A 20,248-nucleotide genomic window follows, 5' to 3' on the forward strand; every position below is an offset into this window, starting at 1 on the left:
GACTACTTTACCGGCATGGTCATGGAAAATGAGGTAGATCGTCTGCCTCTCACTGGACGGCGCAACAGCCCATGGATGGAGTAGAACCCAAGTGGTTCCCCATGGGACCCCCCTCCTTTGTCGGCTATGAGGAAAAACCTCACCAGACCGCAAATGCGCTCATATTCGGGGCAAAGAGCACCGGACGCTCTACGATGCTGCCGATGGGAAAACAAGATGTCTTAGCGCCGGCACAAGCATATTAAAAGCACCAAGAGGCCCTCCTTTTTTTTTTTCCCTGGGGGAAGGATGGCTGGCTACGACCTCACCCCCTCTCCCCTCCTTGGTTGCGTTTACAGCCCTCCAAGTGGAAGCCTCATCTGTGCTGCTCAAAATGCTTTGGCCCTTGCTGATCACCACGGCGGCTCTGGCCACTGCGGTCAGCGCCTCCTCCAAGGTGTCTTCCTCCTCCCATCAGTTTGAAAGGGTCATCCGCGGGTCGAACGTAAGCCTCGCACCCTCGCAGGATCGCCTGTCCAGCGGGCTGCACCTAGGCGTCGACTACTATCCGGCACAATGGCCCGAGTTTCTGTGGGAATCAGATGTGGCCGGCATGCGGGATCTGAACGTCTCGTATGTGCGGATCAACGAGTTTGACTGGGGAATTCTCGAGCCAGAGGAAGGCGTCTATAACTTCTCGGTGCTGGACGACACACTTGAGTTGTTTGGCCGGTATGGACTCAAAGCCATTCTCGGCACGCCCACCGCAAGCCCGCCCGACTGGCTCACCAAGAAGTACGACATTTCCTTTGTCGACGTGACCAACTCGACCTACGTCTTTGGGTCCCGGCGGTACTACAGCTTCTCGTCCTTCGACTACCGCGAGCAGAGCCAGAAGATTACGCGCGTGCTGGCCGAGCGCTACGGCAGCAATCCCAACGTCGTGGCATGGCAGCTGGACAATGAGTTCGGCTGCCACAGCACAGTGCGGAGCTACGACAAGGACGCCATCACCCGCTTCCGCACCTGGCTGCAGCAGAAATACGGCACCATCGAGGCCATGAACGCCGCGCAGGGCCGTGTGTTCTGGTCGAACCAGTACGCCAGCTTCGACGACGTGCTGCCCCCTTACCACGAGGTATACACGACCAACGACCTGTACACGCTGGACTGGTACACCTTCAGCTCAGACATGGTCATCGAGTTTGCACAGGAGCAGGCTGCCATCCTGCGCGAGTATGCGCCCACCCAGGCCGTCACCACCAACTTCATGGTCGTCTTTACCGACTTTGACCATTACAAGTTTGCGCGCGAGGTCGGCATCGACATTGCCTATTTCGACAACTATCCCCTGGCCGGGCCGAGCGACTTCACCTGGGTCACGGACGACCAGCTCGCCGACACCCTCCGCACGGGACTGCCAGACCTCCAGGCACTGCAGCACGCCGTGTATCGCGGCGTGGCGGGTGCTGCGTACGGGCAGACGGCGGGCCCGTTCGGCGTCATGGAGATGCAGCCCGGCATGCTCAACTGGAACACGTACCGCGTGTCGCCGCTGGAGGGCATGGTGCGCCTCTGGACGCTCGAGACGTATGCCGCGAGCGGTGATGTGGTGAGCTACTTCCGCTGGCGTCAGGTTCCCTATGCACAGGAGCAGACCTTGTCGGGCCTGCACATCTCTGATGGCAGTGATGACGAGGGCTTCTTTGAGGCGCAAGACGTCGCCTTCAATGACCTGCCCATTCTGCGCGAGAAACTAGGCCAGTCAAACGGCTCTTCGTCAGCCGCCGAGGCTGTGGCACACGAGCCACAAGCCGACGTCGCCCTCATTTTTGACTATTCCTCCGTATGGACATGGGCCATCGAGCCATACAGCGGCAGCTGGGACGTCACCTCTGCCACCTACACAGGCACCGTGCTCAGCAACCTCGACCTCGTCTACACATTCTTCTCCGCGCTGCGCCGCCTTGGCCTCTCTGTCGACGTGATTGGCCCAGACCAGGACCTCTCCGCGTACAAGATGGTCGTCGTGCCCAGCATCCCCATCATCCCAGCCGCCCTCAACGCCTCCCTTGCCTCCTACACCGCTGGCCCTGTGGTCTTTGGCCCGCGCTCCGCAGCGCTCACTGCCAACTTCTCCTACGCCCCAGGTATCCAGCCCGCGGCTGGCGCACTGCGCGACCACCTGCCCATGCGAGTGACGCGAATCGAGACGCCGCCCAGCTACGCCAACAGCAGCGTCTCGTACGCCGGGACGAGCTATGCCATCACGTACTGGGAGGAGTGGGTGAGCTGCAGCCGCGGCAACGCGAGCAGCAATGCGACCGTCACGTCGGGATCGAAACATCGTCTGGGGAAGCCGGCGGCGTGTGCTTCGGTGGACCAGGATGAGGGGAAGCAGTGGCATTATCTGGGCTTCAACCCGCCTGCAGACTTCCTGGTCTCGTACCTGGGCGATATGGCTGCCGCGGCGGGGCTGAGTGATCTGACTGGCAAGGCGGCCAGTAAGGATGCGGATCTGGGCAGCTCGCTGAGGCTGTTGCGGAGGGGCGACCTGCTCTGGGCGTTCAATTATGGGGCGGAGGCTGTGGCCGCCCCTGCTGTGGACTCTACTGCTCAGTTGGTCATTGGTGAGGCAGGCGATATTCCGGCTGCTGGTGTTGTGGTATGGAAATTGAGCAGCTGAGACAGTCTGGTTGGACCCTAGAACTGTTCCTTGGGAATGATTAGCCCAGAGGCATCACTGTCCAAGGCAGAGAGGTATGCCTAAATACAAATATATTAGCGACTAGAAACACATAATGTCTCTTCTTCTCTTACCTTACCCTATCAGCTCAAGGCTGTACAGCTGTTCTCCTGGGCTCTGCAAGGATCAAATGAGATATGCAATGCGCTTCATTCAGTGCTGCCTTGTGGTCTGGTGAGTAAGATAGAAGGCCCTGGGTGTTAGAATAGAGCAGCAAAAAGGTCTTTCAAGACCATCTTTCACGTGCTTTTGGGGAGGACGACGACCTAGACAAATTTAACAAAATGTATGGTGGCCAGCATCCTTAGGAGTCAGAGAACCTCCAACCACTCCCTCTTGCATACATGTGAATATCAATAAGACTGATGATGATGATGATGACCTCATGTTTTGAGCCAGCAGTGGCCGTTGTTGTAGCATTTTGATGGGATGCGATCGGATGTGATTGGCGGACAACAATTGATTAGCTAAGCATCTACCCTGGACCTTCAACCGTCAACCTCACCTCCCTGCTTCATTGCTCTTACCTCAACCCCCGTTCTTGCCCTGCCAGATTGTCTCCTCACAACTTCTCGAGGGATCCTTCCTTTTTATTTGTTGACGCGGCATCCCAGCAAGCTCAACGCCAAGGGGGTCTTCAAGTACTTGCTTAGTAGGTTAGTAGACCTCATTGCGTTTTGCCATCCACGGCAGGCTTTTGAACAGTCCTGGTTCCACACATCAACTCGACTTCCTCTGCCAAACCAATCCTCAAATACTCATCGTCTTCAAGGTTTTATGAGCAGTCAAAACAGAATCTTGGCTTCTCGATCGATCTAGACTATCATAGATTGGAGGCAATCACACAACACAGTCCAAAGCATGGGCAGAACGCTGCCATGGAAGAAAGACCGGAATGGTGCCACCGCAAAGAAGACCATTACCAACTCCAGTGAAACTACGCCGCCACGACCTGTAACTCCTCCTGCGGCTAGAACCCGCTCCATTGGATTTTCTTCTCGGTCAAAACGTTCCCCAAAACCGACCCAGACCGGATGCGCGGAAGACGGCTCCGATAAGGGCCCAAGACAGTCTGCGTCTGCACCGCGCCCACCAAGACAGATACAGGAAAGGTGGGAATCATCGAGTTTGAAAGGAGCGAGTGAAACATCTTCATTCTGTACTTACTAATTTTGAGCAGTTTCATGATCCAAGGCCTCAAACACGACGACATGTGGCGCATGGTTGAAGATGAGTTCGTCGCCGTAGCACACAAGTTCACCGCTCACCTCCACGAGGCCGAGTACCAACGCCTCAAGGAACGGGCCAGAGCTCAGAATGCGGATGCTATCCGATCTCTATCACGACCTGTGACTGGACCCATGACGGATGCCGTGAAGAGACAACATGCCGTGCAGAAACTACGGAGAACACAGGCAGCGGGCATCAGGAGGGCATCCTCACGAGCTCAGGACGTCGAGGGTGATGATGATGATGTGGATGAACGACCCTGGGCTGGAACGAATTTGCAAGATCTTATGGAAAGTCCGAGAAAACAGCCGGTTCCACTGACCAGGATATCCTCTGCAATGACAGGTACGCGAGCTGCAGCCTTGAATCGCCAGGACACCATCTCGAGGAGGGAATCGTCGCCTCTCGAGGAGAAGAGCACTCGTAATGTCAACACCACATCCCAATCAAGGTCGATCCATACAGGCCACATCAAGACTGTCCGAATGGCAGCTGCCAACAACACTGATCATGATGATGATGATCTTGGAAGACATTCCGTGCCCGCACATTCTAGGCCAAACGAGCGTGGCCATTCATCATCAAGCTCCAAGCGGAAGTTCACGGCTGCACCCATCACGATGGATGGAGATGATGACTCAGACAGCCCAGTTGAGACGATGTTTGAGCGGCATATGAGAGAGTGTCGCAACAACCGGAAGATGCCGAGGCGGAAACAAGATTCGACTCCAGACACTGACAAGGACGACGGCCAGCCAAGCCAGAAATCCAAAAAGGGTCCTATCCCAAGCTCGTTGTCGATACCTTCATTTTGATCATATTCCCCAACTCTAGTCACAGACGAGTTGACTTGGGAAAAAAAAAGAATTCATTCAAAAAGCGCTCGACAGATCATACTGTCATTCTGTCAAAGGTTCTACGACATGGAGCCCGTGTTTACAAATGACCCCATTTCCTACTGAAGCTGCTTCAAGCCTTGAAAGGCGTTTCGAAAGGGCGCTCCGCCTGAGGTGTAATCCTCGCAAGGTGCCTCCTTTGGCCATCCTTCCAGTCCACCAGCGCTGAGTGCTGGGTGACACGATTGTCCCAAACGACGACGGTTCCCTCCTCCCACTTGACGCGGGCTTGGAAGTCAGCCCCGTACGCCAGGTGGTCATACAAGAACTTCAGCAGAACATCACTTTCTTCCTTCTTCATACCCACAATTTCACGAGTGACTGTACCTCAGGTCAGTCACTTTCTCGGACTAAGGCGTTGGGGGTGGAGGAGAATACGCACATTGTGGGTTCACATAGATGGCCTTCTGGCCTGTGGCGGGATGGGTCCGCACAATCGGGTGGGAGTTATAGACGGGTTCTCGCCTGACGATGCTGCCCCTTGCCTTGGCAGCGTTGACCTGTTCGATGCCGCTGTGCACCGCCTTCAGGCCATGCAGCCTCTCCTGGAACAGCGGGCTGAGCCTGTTGTATGCCTCAACAGCATCGACGAACAGGGTGTCGCCACCCGTCTCGGGCTTGTTCAGGACATACAGAAATGTGGTTCCCGGGGGCTGGGCCTCATACGACACATCCGAGTGCCAGGCGACAGAACTTGTCCTGGTCGTGAAGAAGTCCTGGGCCGAGGTGTCACCGGCGGACCGATGCACAAGGTGAACCTCCGGATGGCCTTCAGGCGAGCCTGATGTCGGGTGGATATGGTGCCGTCCGAAATACCCGCCCCACTCCAGCGCATCCTTGATGGGGAGATCCGCAAAATCCTGCGCACGGAAGGCTACCACCTTGCGCTCTGCCACGTACCTGGCCAGCTGGTCCTTGCCCGCGTCCGAAAGCTTGCTCAGCTGCACGCCACGAACCTCGGAGCCGATGGTGGGGGTGAGGTCGACCACCTGTGACCCAGGGGCCAGGAGATCCTTGAAGGACGTGTCTGCGTCCTTGCCGTGCTCGGTGTGCTCGAAGGGTGTCAAGGGCGGATACCTCTGTTCGGGGTTCCACGTTGGCAAGTAGTTGGCATACTAAGTGATCATAGCCGGTCAGTCCAAGGTGGTCCTTTTTCTTCTTAGCCCTGCTGGTGGCTACTGAAGTTGGTCCATCTTGCTTCAACCTATGCTCACCTTGGCACCCTCAACACCCTCTTTCTTTCCCTCCTCGGCCTCCCTGTCGAAACCGTGCGGTTGCAGCTGCTTGTAGTCTGCTGTGCCAGCCTGCGTCGAGTGCAGCCTGAGGACGGGAGCCTCGGCCTGGGTGGAGATGGTCTGGGTGGCAGACGGAGCCATGGTAATGAATTCTTTCTTTCTTGTCAAATAACCTTTCTCAGCATAAGGCTTTGTGGTAAATTTTCTTGGTACTTGCCGGATCAGGGGCGATGACTGCTGCTATAGCTCAAGTATTGTCAGGAGGAGTCTGCTCGACCTTCAAAATCCCGCTCCAGTCTTTTTGCGAAAGCGAACTTGAAGTTTGGCCTCATCTTTATACTATTGCGACTTCGCCTCTCGCTCTTTAGCCACGCACAAGATATCCAATCATCCGGTACGCTGCGGGGTAAGGAATGCTCGCATCGGTGGAGAGGCGTGATCACCACCATCTTGGAGAGCGATTGCGTGCAATTACTCTGTCCTCAGTGGCTGGGATGTGAGATTTCTAATAAACGCCCTTCCCTGCGACACATCTAGTCATTGTGTTGCTAAATAGCGTCTCCAGTTCTTATTCCCGATGTTCGACGAGAGAAGCCGTTTTGGTAGGCCAGCAAATGGAATCCAACATCTCCACACACACACACACACACACACACAAACATCTCGTCGACTCCCTCCAGGATTCCGCCACACGTCGCCGCAGGGAATGTGCAGCTTCTTTCTTGGATGGCTCCGTCAAAGATGGAGATAGGACGGATGTCGGTGCTTGTCACTAATTAGTCTGTGTGTGGCTGCTCGACTCGTCACCAGTAGCTAACCCACCGCCTATGTTGCTATTGCGGGAGGGGATCACGCAATCGCCCGCATTACCAACGGTTAGGAAGGTCCATCGATGCTTGAGATACTCGGGTATCGCTCCAATCCAAACTATTTCTCTTGGGACAAAGGAGAGGCCATGTCGCTACAGACTATTTGCAATGATGCAATCACGATCCATGACATGGGGGGGGAGGGGGGCTTGGGCATTTCCTATGGGCGACGATACACACACACACACCCCCACACAGCGCCACCGGCCCGGGTGCATATTGTGGGTGTGCTAGTTAATACGAGCAGCATCTACGACCAATCACGATGGGATTGGGACAAATACATACTTCCTATGGCACTCCCTTTCAAAAAGACTGATATTCAATGGTACTTTTGAGGAGGGTTTTCAGTCAATTGTACCAGCTAAGAGACTGAAATGGGAAGTGTTGAAGCTCAATCGTCGCCTTGCTAACCATGACCACCACTCAGGATTGCAAACCTAATGAGGACAGTTGCGAATAGAAAGGAGAAGTGACAATTTACTACATCCAAACTGACAACAATATGAAGTTCTAGCTACTCACGATTCGGCGCCAAGACCGTGTAGCTCCCAGGGGCGGATTCCCTCGCAGCCACCTCAAACGCCTCCTCCCACTTCTCAAGCGGGAACACACCAGAACACTTGAAACCTCTCTCCGCACCGACTCGGAGAGTTCCAGACTCAAGCAGGTGGATGAGCTCCTCCAACTGTGTAGGCGTATACATCCACCAGCCCTGCAGAGTCTTGAGCCCGTGCGCAATATCCCAGACAGGCAGGCTCACATCGTGCAGAATCCCGCCCATGAACACAGCTCTTCCCTTCTTGCGCAGGCTCTTGATGGCCGCTGTAAGATAGGGCACCGTCTGGTTGGGCCCATCCACCACTCTCGGCGGGCTGATCTCGAAGAACACATCGACGGCCTTACTCCCCAGCCCGGCGGCAGCAGCCTGAATGCCAGCCAAGTTCTCCTCGACGCTCTTGGCTATGGGCACGGCAGCCACGCTCCCCTGGCCCAGAGCCTCGAGGCCAGCAAGCGCAGCCTCGTTGCGGCCCATGGCAATCACCCTGGCGCCCAGGGCGAGAGCAACGTGCACAGCAGCCCCTCCAAACCCACCCGTCGCGGGCGCCACGATCACCGTCTCGCCAGGGCGCAGCTTCACGGTCGCCAGGCCCCCATACGGCACAGCCAGCGACGCCATGGCCCCCAGGTCCTCGAGCTTGTACCCCAGCCTCGTGGCCCCCAGCAGCCTCGCCTCGTCCAGGACATGCACATTCTCCACAGGCACGCGCAGCACCTCGGCCCACGTGCCGTCGCGCCACGCCTCCTCCATGATGCGGTAGCTCAGCCCGCGCCCGCCGTGGTAGCCCAGGAGGAACTCGGCGCCGCCGGCCTCCTGGTCGCGGGCGCGGATCACGGCGTCCACGAGGACGAGCTGGCCTGGTTGTAGGGCAGGGGCGTCCGCGGGCGTGCCCACAAGGCGGCCGATGCAGGACACGCCTGGGACGAGGGGTAAGGGGTACTTGTAGCCGCGGGGGTTGCCGTTCTGGAAGATCTCGTTGGTGTAGGAGACGACGCTTGCTTGGAGGGGCTTGATGATGGCGGTGCCGAGGGGTGGGGGGAGGGTGGGCGTGGGCTTTGTGACGATGGTGGCGGGCTCGCTGGGGGAATGGAATTGGAGGGCACGGTAAGTTGAAGGGAGGGTGGTGTTGGTGTTGGTGTTGGCGGACATTGTGGCTGTTTCTCTTGGGATTGTTTTTGATTTATAGTGTTTGAGAGTTTCGTTGAAAGGGAGTGCTGTTTCTTACTGCTTTGTACAACTCATACATTGTTTACGAGAGAGTTCCTCTCTTCTTATAGTAAAATTCTCTATATACATTTCAATATAAATCCTTTGGATGTAGATATACCCCTAAAGTCCGTTATATTCGAAGCTGGGCCGGGCTCGGTTGTTCCGAGTGGCCGGCAACGCACATTCCGTGCTACTCGAGAGTGAGATGTTAGATTCTAAAGTCCGAGCCAGTCACCTTTGCAGACTTGATTCTCTCGATAAAGTATTTGGTTTATCATGTTTTGGAATTGCTCCTCATTTTGTTGGTGGGAGTCAAGATGAAAAAGGAGGAAGAAGAAGAAGAAGAAGAAGAAGAAGAAGAAGAAGAAGAAGAAGAAGAAGAAGAAGAAGAAGAAGAAGAAGAAGAAGAAGAAGAAGAAGAAGAAGAAGAAGAACACACTGTCGTTGTTGTACTTCTGCAGCATCAGGCCGCCGACTTTGATCTCTTACGGGCAGCATGGATTGTACTGGGCACACTCAATAGATAAAACCACATCGCAAGATTGCTTCTTCTCAAGGAACTTTCATCCCATAGCCTTCCTCCCTTTTCCAGAAGGAAAGAAGAAGAAAAAGTCAAGATTCAATCTCAACAACACATAGAAACATCTCCCCGCCTCTGAGAGCCGTCCTCTCTTGGCCAACATTGTATCTCTCAAAACACGACATCTGTCTCGTCATCCCCTTTCGACAGTGCACGAGCATACTCCTGGTCCAACTTGGCATACATAGCCACCGTGTCGACAGTAGACGCTCCCATCCCCCCAACACTGGCATTCGTCGCCGTTGTCCCGTTGAAAGGATGAGCAGTAACAGCCATGACATCTTGCATCCCCAGACCACCACCACCACCAAGCGTCAGCCTCGCCTCGTCCTCCCCACAGCTGGTAATGTCCACAAGATAAAACAAATGACTATTAACATCAATCATCCACCACGGCGCCCCCGCAGCACAGTCCACATTCGCATACCCCCTGCACACCTCGACCTCCCCCGCGTCATAGCTCGTCCGGAAGCTGGGGCCGGGGCTCAGCCAGTACTCGGGCGAAGTATGTCGAAAGTCTCGATTGATAGGCGGCAGGCGCGTAACCACATCCGCGTCGTGCGTCAGGCGGAACTCCCTGCCCGGCTGCCGCGTGACGTGCGCCGCCAGCGCCCTGTTGCCCACCCGCGGCGAGCCGTACGTGTACAGGTCCAGCGCGTACCCGGCGTCCCGGAGGTGCATGCCCAGCAGCGTGGCCACGCTGGCGCCGAGCGAGTGGCCCGTCACCGCCAGCCTGTAGCTCGGGAACAGCCGCGTCGCCGCCGCCACCGAGGCGTCCACCGCGTCCACCACCTCGCTGTAGGCGAACAGGAAGCCCAGGTGCGCCCAGCAGCCGTCGCACATGTCCGTGGGCTCGCGCGCCCAGATGACGTCGGCCAGCCAGTTGATGAGGGACGTCGAGCCGCGGACCGAGAGGGTGATCTCGCGAGCTGTGGAGTCGATGGCGATGAACCCGAGGATGTCGGTCTCGACGCCGCTTTGGGAAGGAGAAGGAGGTTTCTTTTTAGCTCTCATACATCTGTATGATGACTTTATCTTGCTCCTGTCACAGGGGGTGATGGCTACTATAACTACTACTTACTGAAAGACCGAGTGGATAGTCGCGTTGCTATGGTTTCCTGCTGGGCAGATGTCGCCCTTGCAGTAGACACGTCTGCCCGCTACAGGATCACAGTACGCCACTCCGGCGTATTGGGCGTAGTGCACAAAGTCGGTCAACTCCTGCTCGGTGATACCGATGGTATCTCTGCCTCCTGCTGCACGAGTCCATGAGCAATGTGCTATAGACAAAGAGGAGTCTGGATCCGACTTACCACGCTCCTCTACCTGCAAAGAATGATGAGGATCCGACGGGACGATGTTGAGTGGTTCCTTAACTCGAGGCGACGCGAGGACACTCATGGCCATAGCCACCAGACAGATGACGATCGTCTTCATGGTTCTGGATCGAGGTGGTCCAGGTAGCAAAGAAGCGTGTGGGATTCAAAAGTTTCCCAGGGACGGGTGGGAAAATAGCCTGGGCCTAGGGAGCTACTTTCGGGATATGTCATGTAGAAAGACCCTGATGGTGGAGGGGAATGCATCTGCTCTCCCCTGCAGAACTTATAAACTACCAGGTCCGTCATGATCGTTTCCAAACGAGCCATGGCAGATGTCCTGTGGTGACTGCCGGTGCTTTGACCGAAGAGGAGTGTTTCGCCGAGAGAGAGAGGTACCAGGCGAGAGAGACCATGACAGTCACATTTGAGGAACGGCTTCGTGTCGAAAGGATCAGGTCTGGATGCAGAAGCAATTCGCAGCAGGTAGTAGTACATGATCGGGTCGCTCGGCAGCCTGCAAGATCTGTTGTCCTTAATGCCGTCTTTGGAGCGCACCAGGTAGAACGTTGAACTTATCCTGTGGCCGTACGTTGCCACGATCGCTGTGACAGTATTACGTCGTTGAGCCGAGGCTGTAGAAATTGCTCACAAAGTCGACTTCCAGTTGGGAACACGGCTCGCGTGGATGGCGACACTGACTGTGATGGCAGTGCACCCTCTGTGGACTGTCTGTATGGTAGCCAGTTTTGCCGAAGACATACACGTACGCATCCCCATACAAGCACCTCCCTGCTTCACAAAGGTGGCAGAGCACAGTACAAGAACGACAGCAGGGCATGAAAGGAATAATCATTAAGCAATTACCTACAAGCAATGCAGCAAGAAATTATCAGCCAAGTTTCGTTTTGGGCAGCCCGGGCGGCCCAGGGCCTCCTTGCAGTTGTGTCTCTCTTAGGTATAGACACTCTCCGTGACCGAGTTGACCTGCAGCCCCGTCTCTGCCATATTGGCATCCTTCAGGAAGTCCAGTGACATCCAGACCAGGTGTCCCTTGACCTTGTCCAGCTTCTTACGGACATCTTGTGGGTCCATCATGCGGTCGAAGATGTGACCAGCCTTGACCCCCTTGGGCGGAAGGAAGCCATCATAATCATCAAATGTTTTGACTAAGTGTGTCACAACGTGTTAGCGAGTTCGCTCCCATCTGAGCAAGCACTGGGGGAGGGGTTCGAGCCGGCCTTGTGCGGGACTTACCATGATCATCAGGATCAGCATGGAAGAGCTGCCTGAACACGACCGTGTTCGTTGTCGCCTGTTCTGTCCACGTATCCCAGAGCTTGTCACTCATCGGATCCTCCACAAACTTGTAGGACGAAGCCCCCTCACCCTGGTCCCAGATATCATTCATGGTGTCCTCGTGGGGTGGCTGGGCGTTGACATCCTTGCTTGCGTCCAGAGGCTGTGGGGGCAGCAGGCCCAGGTGCTCACGCCAGAGATACCTGCGCAGCGTCGCAGCATGATAGCCCGCCTCGAAGGGCTGGCCATTCATGATACTCGGGATGCGATGCGTATCCTCCATGACAATGCTCAGCTCGCTGTCGTGGTAGCCCAACTGACTGCGGTCGTTGAGATTCGACGAGCCACACACCGCGATCCGGTCATCGACGATGAGCAGCTTGGCATGGATGTACAGCTCCTCCTGGATCCAGTTGTTCACCTCGTCGTCGGGCTCACCCTCCCATACTTCGTCCTCGACCCTGCCAGTTCCTGCCATTGCACAAGCCGACACGCTCGCGTTCGACTTGGACTCGCTCTGGCCCTCCTGCATCGCAGCCTCGAATCGGCGCTTGATGTCCGTCTCCTTCTCGGCGGATCCAGATTTGCGCTCATCTTTGACATTATCCGCCATGTCCTTGGCGTGTTTCTCCCCCTTGGACTTGAATATGTCAAAGCGACTCTTTTGCCCCATGTGCTTGTCCTTTCCGCCCTCGACGTCTGTTGATCCATAGATGCCGCTGCCCATGATCTCCTCTGCCTCCGCGCGCTGCACGTCCTGGTACTTGAGCCCGGACTGCTCCTCCTGCTTCTTGATCGCGGTCGTCTTGTTGAGCCGGTCATAGCTGCGCAGATTGAAGAGGAAGATGTGCTTGGTGGGGTCGACGCCCTCCTTGCGCACCTGCTCGAAGATGGAGTGCTCGCCTCGGCAGATGGACTTGTATTGGTAGTCCATGATGGCTCTTGTTCCCGTGGCAGCAGGCAGCCGCAAATCACCTGCGAATCCAGGGATGGCGGGGATCATGATGATGACACGGAACTTGCGCCCCTCCTTGCCTGCGCGCACAACTGCGTCAACGATGGCCCGGCCTATGGTGTTCACGATCGGCGCCTGCTGGTCGCCAGTCGCGGTGATGAAGAATTGGTTCTCAATGTAGACAAAATGCTCCGCCTTGCGGATGATGTCAGAGTAGGCGTTCTGGATGGAGTGGTCTGTGAGGACACCACTGGACCAATCGGCACTGGAACGGACGATCTGGGCATGAACGGTGCCGCGGTTGGCAAGGTTCTTGGTCTCCAGAGGAGTGAATGGGTGCACGACATAGTCACCGACGGGGTGCTTGGGCCTCTGCACGCCCACCAGATCCTCGTTCTCCTCCTGCCGCCCGCGAAGTTCCAGCCAGTCGAACCGATCGTCACGCTTGTACTTGTCGCGCTTCACGAAATTCCACCGCAAAACAAAGTGCTCAGCGATATCGTAAACGCACGGTCCAATCACGCCCATGGCTACGTCGTGCCACGGCATACGCCCGTAGTCTGCCTTGCTCAGCTCATTCTGCTTCCAGTCGTCCACGTTCTGGAAGTCCATGACGCGGTTGTTGTTGAAATCCTGGCCTGGCCAGATCTCGTTCTGGATCCCCTCGGGGTGCAGGTCAGACAGCTGATGCTGGTGATTGTCCCAGCGTCCGAAGCACAGGTCCAGACCGCCGATGAAGGCCAGCTCGTAGTCGATGACAATGAACTTCTCATGATGGGCCCAGTAGAAGGTCATGTCAGCTGCGTTCTCCAAGACGTTGTGGTCCGGGTGCCGCATGATTCTGATATTGCCGTAGCCGGGGGATCCCTCAGGGCAGAGGGCCTGGAGAGCATGCTTGGTATGGGCGGAGTTGCAGGTGATAGCAGCCTCAACCTCACGATAGACAATCACATAGATCTGAACACCAGCCTCTGCCCTGCGCTTGAGCACCTGATCGAGCCTCCACTCCTGGTTATAATAGGGTGGTCTGCGCAGGAACAGCTCTGGGGATAGCCACCAGTCCTCAATGTAGATAACCTCCTTGGCCTTATCGAGGGCCTCAGACACGGCCCAAAAGTAATCGCGGCCATCGACATACCACTTGATCAGGTTGCCGTCATGCTCTGGGAAATAGGACTCAAACCGATGAGACTCGCGAATTTTGTGTCGTTTCTCATCAGTGGCCTTCTCATGCTCCTCATCGTGACGATGTTGGGGATTGAACTGGCAGCTGTTAGACCGGTCATGGTGGGGAAAAAAGAAGAAGGAGAAAAAGATGGTCATGTTCTTACCAGATTGGCAAACTTGCCGATCTGATGTCTAGGCAGGTGTCTGTCAGCATCGTCCTCTAGTGGGTGTCGTCGAGCGAAGGGTTACGGGATGGCCAACTTTTTGTGTATCAGGTTGACCTTGAAATCGTGGAGGTGGTGGGCGTCAAGCTTCTCCTTCAGCTCGTGAAAGGGATGCTTGAACTTGTCCTTGGTGCTTTCCCCGTCCTCGTGAGAATGAGACATGATGCGCGCAATGCTGATCCGTCGTCGAGGATTTCAACACACGGAACGGTAGGCTGATGCAATCAGATGTGAGATGATCAGCTTCAACTTGCTGCAGACTGGCGGCTCCTGTAACTGGGGGTGGGGGGTGGGGTTGCTTTGTCTCTTTGAAAACTATGACAGAACACAAAACCGCGAGCATGTGCAGCCAAGGTCGTATAATTTGAGGAGGAAGAATGAAGTTTCAGGGAAGGTACATAGCGATACCGGCTCTAGGATGGGAAAGACCATCACATCAGCTGGTCAGATTGAAGTACCTCCTTCCCCCTCCCCGTCAAAAACCAGACTCGACACAGCGGGATGGAGCCCATGTTTCTTGGCTTTTTGCTGGCAGCGCCCATCGTGAGCGTAACGTCCTACTACCTGTATGTTGTTGCTGTGCCCCCTGTATGACGGACCCGAGGCGCCAAGAAATGACGTCAAGCATGGCCTATAGACCCCTTGGCTGGGCTCTAGCAGGGACGAAAGGTGCTGAAGCATCACTAAAAAATCAAGTACTAGTAGTAGTATCGTACCATATATAGCACTATGTGACACTGCAGCAAACCAACCCGCGCACTAAGACAAGGAGTTGGTAGGCTGCTCCTACGAAATCCCATGTGCTACCACCACTATAGAGGAAACGCGCTTGGCGCTCGTCATTTTGGAAAATCGTGGATTGTATGGCATGAGTCTCTTGTTGGGCTAAGTAATTTGGTGTTATAAAGAAAGATGCTCTCTGAGTTTTCCTCGCAATCGTCCCACATGACCGATGGTGACAGACTTCTTGGACAATCCACATAGAGAGACAACGAGGGACCCACTGTAGAGCAGCACACACACGTTTCGCCCAGTGGTGGAGCAGGGTGCCCCTCCACCGTCTGTATGCTCACTAACAGATTATGGTACACACATGGCCGCTCCATGTTAAAGCAGCTCGACCCCTCATCAACGTTACGGTGAGCCTAGATCGTGGGGACAACCCCACATCTGATCTGCTGGTACACGCGAAACGATGGAGGGGCAGAGGGGCAATTGGCAGCAGGACGCAGGGGCGGGTAGGGGCGACGGTCCCCAGGCCGCCAGGGAAAGGGGTCCAGAGCTTCGCAGCCATGCAACGCGCAGTGAGCTGTCAATTGCCAAACGTGCCTGTCCCATGTCGGATCGCGCAAACGTGTGTTGTCGTTCTTGACCGCCTCGCCCTTCTTCGATTACTCTACCTCCAAACCCCAGTTCCAATTCCAGATCCAGCTTGTCTCCTCCCTCTCTCTCTCTCTTTTCTCCTCTCCAGACGACCACAGACATTAACTTGATCTTTGTGCTTTGACCGTCTTTCCATCCCCAGATCGATCACCATGGCTGATACCTCCGTCCCGTACTTTGAGAACCCAGCGTTCAAGAAGTCTTTTGCCGATGTGCCAATTGACGCCGACAACAACATCTCCACCAAGGAGTTCATCGAGGCCACCGAGTCACTGGTCGTCATCTTTGGTATGCTAGACCATATCTCCTCGTGTGCCGTCGAAATAGGAGAGAGAAAGAGAGAAAGAGACTGAACCTAACCGTCTGCAGACTACCTGAAGGCATCAGCCTTTTCCCCAGTCAAGAGCGACATCAGTGGCAACGCTACGGTACGCGAGAAAACCCTCCCAACAGCCCGAGATACAGATTTGAATGAGTCGACGGACTAATTGGTTGTCTATGTACGCCCACCACCAATAGAAAATCGACACCCGCTTCAAGGAGGCTCCCGCCGAGTCCGCCACCCTGCAAGACCTCGTCAAGAATGAGCTCAAGAGCAAGAAGCACACTGCCACGGAGGGCCTGCTCTGGCTGACACGGTATGCTCCTCCTCCTCCTCCTCCTCCTCCCTGACATGCAACCCCCTCGCGACGACTCTCCTTGATTCTGACATATCGGATTTCGACACAGCGGCCTCGACTTTATGTACCAGGCCCTGAGCGCCAACAACAAGAACTCCAGCGAGGAGCTATCCGTCTCCTTCACCAATGCCTACGGCGAGACCCTGAAGCCCCACCACGGCTTCATCGTCAAGAAGGTCTTCTCGGCCGCCATGGGCTTCTGCCCCAAGCGTGCTGATTTCTACAAGGAGGTCGGCAAGGACACACCGCCCGAGAAGTTCCAGGGCCAGATGGACCCCTGGCTGGCGGGCCTGGAGAAGATTGTCGGCATCCTCAAGCCCTTCATGGACAGCAAGGAGGCCAAGTGGTAAAGGGAATAGGGATGAGGCTAGAAGATATGGAAGAGAAGGGAGAATCCTCTCCCGGCAAATCATGGCCGAAACATTATACACGTAGGGGCATGCAATCAGCGGCTGATGCCTCTTGCAATGTGTCTAGTAAAATCAGTGTTGCCTCCCGCTCGGTGACTGCAAGACAGCATTGAACGAAGGGATGTATGTGCATGGGCGCTGAGCATTTATTCAAGATTTATGGGTACAAAATGTCAAAAGCATTAGAAACCAAAACTGTCCTCTATATGCGTCCTCTCGGTTTTCTCGAGAAGCCACCAAGGCTGCTATCACTTTGCTCCAGGGCCACTGGCTCTGCTCTTTCCTGCGCGACTCGTCCTTTTCTTTTTTTCTTTTTTTTTTGGGGGGGGGGGGGGGGGAGCCTCATCCGTCATATTCCTTCTTAGCCACCCGACCACACAGTTCCTTGAGCGTCTTGCCAGCCCATTCAAAGTCATCCATATCGAGGTAGACCTGCGCACTGAGACGAGCCCAGAATCGACCGTCGTGATAGTATGTCGGGATGAAAGTCTTGTAATCATCAACAAGAACCTTGGTCATCCATGCCCAGATCCTCTGAGCATCCTTGTACGGAATCACTGTCTCGCCCTCTTTTTTGGCTGACGCGGCCGTGGCCTTGCCCTCCTTGCTCAAGATGTTCGCAGGAGGGCCAGCTTCTTCCACATCAGCCTCTTTCTCCCGGGAGCCCTCTGCGGCAGCAGTGGTGGCGGATCCTGCCTGGCTTTCCGATTCAGGCTCCACGACCAGAGGCAGAGCCACATTCACCATACCACACTTGGTCAAGGTGCCCTCCTCGTTCTGCATCACCTTGGTGCCCAGACAGCTCGCAACCTGCTCCCCTCCCTCCGAGGCCAGCTTCCACAGGTACGCCCTGATCCTCTCCTCTCCGCCCAGCCACTTCTCGCGCCACTCAATCGCATCCTTGACACACAGATACGGCGAGTTGTCCAGCGTGCCCACAAACTCAAACATGGTCACAAACGCACTCTTGCTGCTGGGCGGCAGAGGATTGGGCCGCGCTGCCGCCGGATCGCGCGGGACATAGCCGTGCGAGGTCGGCAGCGTGGACCGAATGAGATGCTGGTTCCTCTGGGCCACGTAAAAGACGGCACAGCCGCGCGGGACAAACAGCCACTTGTGGCAGTTGCTGACGAGGAAGTCTGGGTCGAGGGCGCACAGGTCGAGCGGGATCAGCCCCACCCCCTGCGCGGCGTCGACCAGGCTGAGGACGCCCTGCTCGCGGCAGACGGACACCACAGACTCGTAAGGGAACGGCACGCCTGGGAGCGAGGACACGGCGTCAATGATGGCGATGCGGGGCCGGCGGCCTGCTGCTCGGGACGCCTCCAGGGCGGCGCGGAAGCGGGCTACGATCTCGGCGTCCGAGATGGGGTAGGTCAGCTGGACGTCGCGGCCGTGGACGAGGCCCCTTGTCGAGTCCGAGACGTAGTTGACCGTCTTGCCGCAGCTGCCGTAGATGGTGCTGAAGAAGAGGATCTCGTCCTGCCCGTCGTCTGTCCAGAACTCGGCCAGGGCGCGCAGGACCGTGTTGACCCCGTGGGTGGCATTGGGGACAAACACCACCTCGTCGACCGAAGGAGCGTTGAGGAGCTTGGCGATGGCCTCGCGGCTCTCGTCGAGGAGGTCAGGGAACGTGTAGCGGATGAAAGGGTCCGGGGTGCGCTCGTAGAGGTTCAGGTAGTGCTGGCGGCGTTGTTGGATGGCGAGGGGATGAGTGCCGAAGGAGCCTTGAAAGGGGGGAAGAGGTCATTGATTGGCGGAGCAATGAAGAAAAGACTATTGTCTGAAGGAAGGAGAGGAGAGGGATGAGAGATGAGAGATGATGATGTTTATGGAGGAGTGAAATTTACCATGGTTGAGATTGTGGTAGTCATCATCCAGCAGGAATAACTTTCGCACACTCTTGCCAAAAGCCAATGGCAGGTCGTCTAGCCCTAAACTGCTAATACCATTCGAGTCTAATTGCTGATTCTCGTCGTTGAGTTCGAAAGCACCCATCTTGTTGGCTTGTATTCAATCGACACAACAGTACTATAATTAATATCGTGGACTTGATCACTTATTGGCCCCCAAATCGTGACCAATTTCGAACAAGGTGCGAGATTGTAAACTCAAGTTCGAGTCTGGCTCAATTGCATTGCGGCGGGATAATAAATATATGAAGGGAGAAGAATGGGATCCCGTTGAAATGAGTCTTCAAGATCGCCGATGCCGTCGCAAACGGATCGGGATTGGGAGAGTCACAACTTACAGTAGCGGTGATCTCATGAGGGGCAGCACGCATTGCACCGTATCCCGGAGGCGAGAAGAGGGGCGTCTCCACCGTTTGTCGAGATAAGTGCCATAGTCTTGCTCTAGAACACAACCACGAAGGGCGCCATGCGTAGTGCGCCCTTGCGAGTCAATGTTTATTGATGAGGTGAGTCAAGCCTCGCGGAGATTGTCAACGGGCAATTAGCCTTGGTTTAAGACATTATCTTTGGATCGTGAGTCTTCGTCTCCGCCTGGTATTTCAATGATAAGTAATTAGTTGCTGTGCTAATCAAGTATTTACTTGGTAGCTACAGCATTCAAGAATCAACAGTCACCGGATCCCATTTTGACAGGAGTCATACAATTGCCAAGACTACTTTTTGAGAACATAGCTCTGATGTTATCTTTTTTTCTCGTTTCGAAACTCCAGCACTTGCTATCAAAATCCAATTTGTACAACAAAAGACGTAACTAGATCATAATTACGTATCCGAGAAAAGGAAAAGAAAGGTACAACGTCAGTCATCGGCTTCTTCTTTTCGTTGGATGCTTTCCCACGAAAACAGCTTTTCGACTTTTGAGGATTTCCAAAGCCTCATACGCAATCAAATCATTTTGAGGAAATCAAGGTGCGCAGTAATGTCATCGGGCTTCTCAAGTAGGACAAAATCTCACTCTCAACTAATAGTGTAGCTCTTCATGTGCAATCGACCACCTGACACGAGTCCATGCAACCTTGGTTACCCATCGAAGCTACTTTCTCCGCCTAATGAAAACACATAACCTCTTCTCGTGGCAATGATTTGCCTCTACCCTGCTGCCCTCCTGCAAACAATATTGGCTAAATCTTCAAGTGGCTGTGCGGGCCGCCATCGCACTGGTCCATTTCTTTTGAGTGGGTGAATAACTAGACCGCAGCATGGAAACCAAGAAACAAGAAAGAAGAGAGAAAAAGTATGTAAGAACAAACCTCGGTGCGGTCGCTCAAGCTCCTCACCTAGACCAAATGGGGCCATCCGCACCGACCCAGCTTACCATTGCAGCTGCTGGACGGCGAACGTGACCAGATGTTTGGTGAGGGCAGATTGAAAAAGAGATTAATCCCGATTTGACACTGGGCGACGTTCCCTTGAGAGAGTTTGTGCCAAGGTGCGTGCCTAGGTACCAAGATTTGGATTTCCGGGTGAATCACTCAATATTGCCACTCATGCGGTTCGCATATAGTCAAATAGATTGTCTTGGCTGCGTCTGGGTG

At 55.1% G+C, this 20,248-nt stretch overlaps 7 protein-coding genes across 7 annotated transcripts; 2 read left to right on the forward strand and 5 right to left on the reverse strand.

The window, feature by feature from the left end:
- Positions 1 to 373: 373 nt before the first annotated feature.
- On the forward strand, positions 374 to 2,665 carry M406DRAFT_40072 (family 42 glycoside hydrolase; the record flags this gene model as incomplete). The annotated part of the gene is made up of 1 exon (XM_040924127.1): positions 374 to 2,665. One exon carries the CDS (start codon positions 374 to 376, stop codon positions 2,663 to 2,665), a length of 2,292 nt encoding a protein of 763 aa, XP_040778302.1.
- Positions 2,666 to 4,924: 2,259 nt separating this feature from the next.
- M406DRAFT_252744 (TauD-domain-containing protein) lies at positions 4,925 to 6,227 on the reverse strand (the record flags this gene model as incomplete). Its single annotated transcript, XM_040916862.1, has 3 exons — positions 4,925 to 5,172; positions 5,234 to 5,966; positions 6,066 to 6,227. The coding sequence occupies 3 exons, from the start codon at positions 6,225 to 6,227 to the stop codon at positions 4,925 to 4,927; spliced, it is 1,143 nt and encodes a 380-aa protein (XP_040778303.1).
- Positions 6,228 to 7,472: 1,245 nt separating this feature from the next.
- Positions 7,473 to 8,666, reverse strand: M406DRAFT_254899 (NAD(P)-binding protein; the record flags this gene model as incomplete). Its single annotated transcript, XM_040916993.1, has 2 exons — positions 7,473 to 7,883; positions 7,938 to 8,666. 2 exons carry the CDS (start codon positions 8,664 to 8,666, stop codon positions 7,473 to 7,475), a joined length of 1,140 nt encoding a protein of 379 aa, XP_040778304.1.
- A 958-nt stretch (positions 8,667 to 9,624) lies between these two features.
- On the reverse strand, positions 9,625 to 10,539 carry M406DRAFT_221997 (alpha/beta-hydrolase; the record flags this gene model as incomplete). The annotated part of the gene is made up of 2 exons (XM_040915610.1): positions 9,625 to 10,282; positions 10,388 to 10,539. Coding segments are annotated over 2 exons (810 nt in total), but the record flags the coding sequence as incomplete, so codon positions are not given.
- Positions 10,540 to 11,576: 1,037 nt separating this feature from the next.
- On the reverse strand, positions 11,577 to 14,429 carry M406DRAFT_252031 (phospholipase D/nuclease; the record flags this gene model as incomplete). The annotated part of the gene is made up of 4 exons (XM_040916807.1): positions 11,577 to 11,791; positions 11,880 to 14,139; positions 14,208 to 14,235; positions 14,305 to 14,429. 4 exons carry the CDS (start codon positions 14,427 to 14,429, stop codon positions 11,577 to 11,579), a joined length of 2,628 nt encoding a protein of 875 aa, XP_040778306.1.
- A 1,224-nt stretch (positions 14,430 to 15,653) lies between these two features.
- M406DRAFT_355540 (glycolipid transfer protein) lies at positions 15,654 to 16,931 on the forward strand. Its single transcript, XM_040923199.1, has 4 exons — positions 15,654 to 15,938; positions 16,020 to 16,078; positions 16,170 to 16,288; positions 16,380 to 16,931. The coding sequence occupies exons 1-4, from the start codon at positions 15,803 to 15,805 to the stop codon at positions 16,678 to 16,680; spliced, it is 615 nt and encodes a 204-aa protein (XP_040778307.1). The 5' UTR covers positions 15,654 to 15,802; the 3' UTR covers positions 16,681 to 16,931.
- Positions 16,932 to 17,082: 151 nt separating this feature from the next.
- On the reverse strand, positions 17,083 to 18,738 carry M406DRAFT_254413 (PLP-dependent transferase; the record flags this gene model as incomplete). Its single annotated transcript, XM_040916963.1, has 3 exons — positions 17,083 to 17,388; positions 17,461 to 18,467; positions 18,591 to 18,738. 3 exons carry the CDS (start codon positions 18,736 to 18,738, stop codon positions 17,083 to 17,085), a joined length of 1,461 nt encoding a protein of 486 aa, XP_040778308.1.
- Between the last annotated feature and the right edge of the window lie 1,510 nt (positions 18,739 to 20,248).

The sequence above is a fragment of the Cryphonectria parasitica genome (assembly GCF_011745365.1).
Source record: "Cryphonectria parasitica EP155 unplaced genomic scaffold M406scaffold_3, whole genome shotgun sequence".
In the NCBI taxonomy this organism is placed as follows: Eukaryota; Fungi; Ascomycota; class Sordariomycetes; order Diaporthales; family Cryphonectriaceae; genus Cryphonectria; species Cryphonectria parasitica.